An 8,252-nucleotide genomic window follows, 5' to 3' on the forward strand; every position below is an offset into this window, starting at 1 on the left:
GAGACAGGGTCTTGCTAGGTTGCTTAGGACCTCACTAAGTTGCTGAGGCTGGTTTTGAACTTGTGATCCTCCTGCCTCAGCCTCCAGAACCACTGGGATTATAGGCTTGTGTCATGGCATCCAGCTATTGTTTATTTTTAATAAGAAATTGGAAAAACATTTTTCTTTACTTTTTAAATAATCTGCTTAGGAAAAACTTTAATAACATTTAGAAACATATGTTAAGTATATTAAGAACCCTTACAGAATAAAAAGAAAAAGGAAAAAATAACTTAATTTTAGAATGAAGAAATGTATATTCATGTCCTTTGTACAAAGATATAAAAATGGACATTAAACCAATGAAAAGATTCTTGATATTATGAACCATTAGGAAAATGTAAGTTGAAACCACAGTGAGATATCACTTCATACATTCTAGGATAGCTATCATAAAAATAATTATAAAAGGGATAATTGTAGGTATTGGTGAGATTTATGGAGAAATTGGAACCTTCATTCACTAGCTGGTGGGAATATAAAATAGTGCAGACACTATGGAGAAACAGCCTGGTAGTTCCTCAAAAGGTTAAAAACATAGTTTTATAACCCAACAATTCTATTCCTATCCAAAAGAAATGTAAATGTTTGTCATACAAAAACTTGTATGAAAATATTCGTAGTAACATTATTCATTTAAAAAGTTTGAAACAGCTGGGTGCAGTGGGACATGCTTGTAATCCCAGAAGCTCAGGAGGCTGAGGCAGGAGGATCCCGAGTTCAAAGCCAGCCTCAGCAGCGAGGCCCTAAGCAACTCAGTGAGACCCTGTCGTCTCTAAATAACATATTAAAAAGGGATGGGGACGTGGCTCAGTGGTTAAGTGTGTGGGGTCTCTCTCATCCAGCGAGGAGGTCCACGGAACAGGGTTGAGGATAGTGTGGGTGCAGAGTTGATAATCAAGACTTCCAGAGACCAAAACAGGAAGCATGTCTGATTTTATTGCGTAGTTACCATGTATATATACTCAGGCAATAGCTAAGCAGATTACAGGCAGCCACCAATGCAATTTCTGCTAACTGTCCTTGCAGCTACCAATCAAGTAGTGGGCCTTGGAGCAAGTGCAGGGACTGTAATACATGGCCTCAAGCCCAGGGCTGTACCTATGGGGTAAGAGGCCTGCCACTCACACTTCGTGCATGAGGGGAGTGGCCTGCCACTCAGACGCCCTTAATGTAAGCTATATATGCAGTACTCCATGCACTTGTCTCCACAGTTAATTTAAGTGCCCCTGGGTTCAATTCCTGGTACAAACAAAACAGAATAAAACAAAATTGGAAACAACCCAAATGTCCATCAGCTGATAAATGGATAAATCAAATATGGTATATCCACACAATGGATAATCAATTGGCAATAAAAAGAAAATTAAGTGCTATTATACTCTATGACATAGATGAAACTTGAAAAGAGTATGATAAATTAAAGAATTCTGTCAAAAAGACCACGTTTTCTATGATTCCATTCATAACAAATGTCCAGAATAGGCAAATTTCAAGAGTGAGAAAGTAGATTAGTGGTTACCAATGGTTAAAATGGTGGGCTAGATGAACATTGGCTGTTAATATGTTGTGATGTTTATTTTGGGGTTGATGACAGCGTTTTAAAATGGACTGTGGCAATGTACACTCTGTGAATACACTAAATAATTGATTTGTATCCTTTAAATGAAAGAATTGCATAATATGTACATTATATTTTAGTAAATCTGTATTTGTTTTTAAAGAAGAGTTTTCTACATCAGGAGGAAGAGCTGAAGGAATCAACTAGAAAGTCCATAACAAGAATATTATGATTTCTTTAAACTGATGAAACATATTAAACATATCATCTAAACAAATATAAGGAAAGTAATGTGCACCAGATTTCAAATATATATGTGAATGGATATGTGATGTATCCCCTTTGAGAAATCAGGAATGACATTTATTCTTGGATATTTCCCCTATATCAAATATGGAATTATTGCAGGAAATAATTTGTACCTCTCATGACTATTCAAAGCTGAGTTTTAGTTATTTAATTCTTGTTTTTTTTTTCTTTTTCTTTTCCTTTGGAGGTACTGAGGATTCAACTCACNTCCTTCTCCTTCTCCTTCTCCTTCTCCTTCTCCTTCTCCTTCTCCTTCTCCTTCTCCTTCTCCTTCTCCTTCTCCTTCTCCTTCTCCTTCTCCTTCTCGTTCTCCTTCTTCTTCTTCTTCCTTTTTTTTTTTTCCCTGTGCTGGGGATTAAACCCAGGGCCTTATACATGCTAGGCAAGCACTCTGCCACTGAACTACACCTCCAATCCCCAAATTCCTATTTTCCTAGTCATTTGAATTTTTATTTCCTGGCCTCATACATTAGCTTCTGACATCAATCTTAGTTCACTCTAGTTGTATTGATCCATTTAATTCTATTTCATTCATTTACAATCTGAATCTGTACTAAATACTCACAAAATGTATGCCTCACAAATGAAATTTGAACAAAACTTTTGAAATAATTAATATGCAAAGACTGATTCTATCTAGCAAAGAAATAGTGTGAATTTCATTCTGAGGCCAACACAAAATAAATTATATTTCTTTTTCCGGCCAAGAAACAAGATAATTGTATCGTTAATTGGAGTAGTTTGAAGACACAGCCCACACTCTGGCACAAAATAGAAACTTAACAAATGTGTGATGAGTAAAATAATAAATGAACAAATTAATTTTTAAAAAGTCATAAGTTCAGCCAGATGCGGTGGTGCATACCTGTAATCCTAGCAGCTCAGGAGGCTGAGACAGGAGGATTGCAAGATCAAAGCCAGCCTCAGCAATGGTGAGACACTAAGCAACTCAGGGAGACCCTGTCTCTAAATAAAATACAAAATAGAGCTGGGGATGTGGTTCAGTGATTGAGTGCCCTGAATTCAATCCCCAGTACCGCCGCCCCCCCTAAAAAAAAACATAAGTTCAGGCCACGTGCAAGAAATGATATATAATCAGTAATTTGTGTACTAAAGTTTTTTTTGTTTTTTTTTTTAATGCTAAAAGAGTGTTGTAAGGGGTCCCGTGGAGCTGAAATGACTGTGTGGTTTTACAGCAATTGGGCCTTGTATTCTCACAGGAAGGATTTTAAGCAAGATGAACAGAATAGCAAGCAAGAATTTATTAGAGGAATGAAAATGCAAGTATACACAGGTTAGGCACTGAGTGGACAATCTCCAAAGAGAACAGTGTGGTTGTTTCAAAGTCTGGGTTTTTATGGGGTCTGGGTTTCTTTGTTGTCTTGTTTTATCATACCTCCTTTGATTGACTAGTTATTTATTGTCCTTTGTTTTTCATTTTATATGGCCCTCAGAAAATTTTTTTGTGAGGGTCGTAATGACCAGGTCATAGAAGATGGCTTTGACATGTTTTTGAAATAATAGTTCCTTTAAGGGGTTATGATTAACTATGGCCAGGGGTGGTTTGACATATCAGTTCCTGTTTTCTTTGTGGGTTATAAGTGACCAGATGGTTGTCTATTTTTTTAAGGTTTCCTGTTTTTTCCATTCCTGTGACCTATGGACTCGTCCCTCAAGTACACATTTGATGTCCTCCCTAAATGTTGTTTCTCCTTATTATCGCTCTTTCCACCTGCTCATAGCTAACTTCCTAACAAGAGGAGTTATGCTGGATCATATTTGTAAAATGCCTAATGTAGTATGATGAGGAATTTGGTATTCAATTTGTGGACTTAAAAAACAATATCTGTCATGAACATTAGGAGAAAAAAAACAAAATGGAATAGTATAATCTAAGGAAGAAGTTGGTTTTAGTAAAGTGGGTATGATCCCCACTTTCAAATAATGAGTCAATAATAATGTAGTGAGGAATTTGATACTTTTGAAGTCTCTGGTGACCTTGGAGAAGGCAGCATCATGTGAATGGTGGTGACAGGCTAATACAAACATTTTCTGAACAAGATAAACTAAAATGGACCATTTTTTTTTTGTTGTTGTTTTTTGTTTTGTTTTGAGACAACAACAACAAAATCAGGACAAATCTTTAAGATAATAGTTTGCAAGACAGTGGACATAATGTAGCAGAGACTGGTCCCTTAGAAATGGAAGACAAATGAGTGAGTTCTACGATTTATGATATACAAAAGAACACATGAACGAATTGGGATGTACCTCTTTATGACTCAGAAAACTCAATATTATTATTATTTATCTTCAAATTAATCTAAAGAGTCCACATAACCTTCACCAAAGTCTAAACAGGCTTTTTGGGGTAGATATTCACTAAGTGATTTTTAAATTCCCATAGAAATGTAAAGGAAATAACAGAACCCAAACAAACAAAACAACTTTGTAAAAGAAGAACAGAATTAGAAGAACTGCAAATTAAAACCACAATGCAGGTAGGACTACATGCCTATTAAAATAGTCAAAGTTAAAATGACTAATCATAACAAATGTTGGGAGTGTGAGGAGGAATGGAAATTGTTATACACTGCTAGAAGGTTGTACAAAATAGTACAACCACATGGTCCAAGGATACAAAATTTTAGATAAGTAGGAGGAAAAAGTCCAAACAAGAAGAGTTCTATTCTATAACATAGTGACCATTGTATGTTACTTTTGAAAAATGCCAAGACAGTTAATATTAACTGTTTTCAACACAAAAATGACAACTAAGGGAATTAATATTGCATATGTTGATTAACTAGATTTACTTATTCCATTGTGTTTGTGTTTGTGTGTGTGTGTGTGTGTATTTCAGAAACTCATGTTATACTTGATAAAGACAAACGGTTTTATCTGTAAATTTAAAAAAAAAAGTAGTATACCCAATTGGGAAACGTTTGGTGGTTGCTTAAAAAAGTTAAACATACACCTCTCATGATCCCACCATTGAACTCTTAGCTAAAATTTACATAAGAGAAAAGAATGCATATGCGCCCACGAGAATGTGGATGCAAAAGTTCATAGAAGCATTCTCTGTAATTGTCCCAATCAGAAAACAATGTGGATAAATAGTGCATTATGTCCATACAAGGGACATACACAAAATGGACTAAGCTGGGTGGATTGCTGGGCACTGCCCCTCCAGGAGAACCCTGGTTGCCAGTATCCTAGCAACCTCGGGGGCCTCGGGGGCCTCGGGTAAACACAGCGCTGAGGCTTGCTTGGGCGATCGGTGGTGTCTGGAGCCACAGGTACCATGGCGGAACAGAAGTGGCGGTTCCGGCCATGGATATTGGAGCCACTCTCTCTGGGCATGACCAGCAAGCCCTGGTACGACGACCGTTTGTCTTCAAGGTGTTTTGCAAAGCAAAAGAAAAAGCTTCTGAAGTTCCCCACCTCGCTGGATAGCCGGAGGTGGGTATTCGTTAAAGAAGGATTGGATGACTTCAGGAAAGGCTGTCCCTCCAGTGAGGATCTGATCACTCGGGGCAGGAGCCACAAGGAGGCCTTTCTCCCAACGATTTCTCACACAGTTCCCCAGCCTGCCCCCACGAAGAGTCGCAAGAAGTCCAAGAATGTAGGTCTGTTTTCCACGCTCTCAAGGGCTCAACTGGCACGCAAGGCATTTGTAGCGGATGTTGAAGCCAGCCTGACCCAGCATCCCTTGGCTCACTACCCAAATCTGGAAGAAGATCTCCCTGCAGAAATCTTATTAAAGGTGCTGGAAGTACTGGACCCTGACAGGAAGCTGGAAGACACGTGGGCTTACTGTGAGGGCCATGGCAAAGGGACCAAGGAACCCCGCAAGGTTTCCAAACGCTGTACTAAAAGAAGCTTCGCGGAACCTCCCAAGATTCCCCGGTCAAATAAAAAAATATTGGTTCATGAAGAAGACAAGTCAAGTAAAAAAGATTTGCCCCCTTCTCAGGGTCATAAGCACATACCAAAAGGAATTAGTGACTTCTGCAAATGGGTTGCTTCTTTTGGAGACTTGGGCATTGATGAAGAGTTCATGATGCAACAGGTTGACAGTGACTATGAGTGCCAACCAACCTATGATGACTACCACATCAAGAAAATAAATCTGCTTCCTTCTGATCTCAAGTACTGCAACCAGCTAAACAAAGTGAAGGAGATAAGATTCTCCATACAGGAACTAGACTTTGAGAGGAAACTCCACAAATTCAAGAATCCTTATAAACCCGACTGGGTGAAGATTAGGTATGGGGCATGGTACCTGAAGCCCAAGTTGTGGAGAAAGCTAGTCAATGATGAACCATTGATTGACCCCAAGGTCTTACGTGAAAGTCAAGAACCCCATACTCCTAAACCAGACATTATTGACGATCTTTATGGGACAATTGCCTTTAAGGATTTCATCATGAGCAAAGGCTACAGTATGCCAGACATCCTTGAGAAGCTTTTTATCAGGAAGGGATGGAATTATGACTCTGTTAAGACTCCTATACCAAAAGCAATAAAAGCTCATGCAAGCACTGAAGATGAAGATGACGATGATGATGACTAGATGGTTTTCAATTTACTACTTATTTGGCTATTTCTTTTTCTCATTTCAAGCATCAATCAAAATACACAGTGACCATCCTGTCATGAATGTACAACTTTGGCAACATTTGTAAATTCAACACTTCATGTTTACAAACATTTTTCAATAAACTGCTTTGGATTCATCCATATTGTAGACATTGTATCAAGTATGAAAGCAATATTCACCTACACTTTTTCACATTTTTATAGCAGTTGAGAATATTATATCATTATCTCAATTATTTGTAAAAAATGCATAACACCATAAATAAAAGCAGAATTTCTCTAAAAAATGATCTAGTGATGTCAGTTACAACATGGGATGAATCTCAAAATCCTATAATTGTGCTGAATAAAAGGAAACTTGTATAGTTCCACTTACATGAAACTTTTTTTTTTCTTTTTCTGGTACTAGGGATTGAACCCAGGGGCCCTCTACCATTGGGCTACACTCCAAGCCCTTTTTATTTTTAATTTTGACACAAGGCCTTACTGAGTTGCCCAGGCTGTTTGTCAATTTGTGATCCTCCTGCTTCAGCTTCCTTGATCCCTGGGATTATAGGCATGTACCACCATGTTCAGCATAAAATTTTAATGAAATGATTACAGCAATTATTTTGGCAAACAAAACTTGAAATCTGTAGTTAAAACCATGTTACTCCATTTTCTCTTCTTGCACTTTAGTTTTTATTCTTCCCAGAGGTAACCATATTTAAGAAAATTAGTTTCAGGCTCTTTGGAGGTTTTACAACCTTAATTTTTTTTTTTAATTTATTTTTTAGGTGTAGATGGACACAACACAATGCCTTTATTTTTATGTGGTGCTGAGGATCCAACCCAGGTCCCGCCCGTGCTAGGTGAGCACTCTACCACTGAGCCGCAATCCCAGCCCTACAACCTTAATTTTATTTATCTGTTTATAAGGACTTTTAAAAAAAGTGTATATTTGTTCATTCATTCTTCCTACTTATTTATTTATTTTGTGCACAGTACTGTGGATTAAAACCCCTGAGCCTTACACATGCTAGGCCAGCTCTCTACCACTGAACTATATTCCAATGCCTATCATTCATTCTTCTTGATGTGTATGCGAAGAAAACTTATGATCAACCCTCTGGGCAAACTGTGTACCATATAGTTTTCTTAACTATAGTCATATGGTTGTAATCAGATTTCCAGAACTAATTAATCTTACATAACTGAAACTTCGGCCAATATCTCCTCATATCTCCTCCCCTTCAGAGCCTGACAACTCCCATTTTGCTCTCTGCCTTTATGAGTTTGAGTATTTAAGACTCCACATGTAAGTGAAATCATACGACATTTGTCTTTCTGCATCTGGCCCATTTCACTTAGCATAATGTCCTCCAGATTCATCCATGTTATCACAAGTAGCAGGATAGCATCCTTTTTAAAAGTCACAATAACATTCCTATGTGTGTATATATACCATGTTTTCTTGATCCATTCATTTGTTGATGGGCATTTATGTTGTTTTTATATCTTGGTACCTGTGAGTAATGCTGAGGTGTACACAGGAGTGCAGATAACTCTTCAAGATTTTATTTCATTTACTTTGGCCATCTATTCAGACGTAGAGTTGGCAGATAATATGGTAGTTCCATTTTTAATTTTTTGAGGAATCTGCATATTGGTTTCCATAATGGCTGTACCCATTTCTATATCTGCCAACAGTGGGAAAGGGTTCCTTTTTCTCCACTTCTTTGCAATCCCTTTTTTTTTTTTT

At 37.6% G+C, this 8,252-nt stretch overlaps 1 protein-coding gene and 1 pseudogene across 1 annotated transcript; one reads left to right on the top strand and one right to left on the bottom strand.

Moving 5' to 3' along the window:
* The window catches only part of LOC125614093, a 30,208-nt pseudogene extending 24,993 nt beyond the window's left edge, over positions 1 to 5,215 (bottom strand).
* On the top strand, positions 5,214 to 6,485 carry LOC107144187 (protein FAM47A). Its single transcript, XM_015488001.1, has one exon. It carries the CDS (start codon positions 5,214 to 5,216, stop codon positions 6,483 to 6,485), a length of 1,272 nt encoding a protein of 423 aa, XP_015343487.1.
* The last annotated feature ends 1,767 nt before the right edge of the window (positions 6,486 to 8,252 follow it).

This window comes from Marmota marmota, unplaced genomic scaffold (genome assembly GCF_001458135.2).
Source record: "Marmota marmota marmota unplaced genomic scaffold, marMar, whole genome shotgun sequence".
NCBI lineage: Eukaryota > Metazoa > Chordata > Mammalia > Rodentia > Sciuridae > Marmota > Marmota marmota.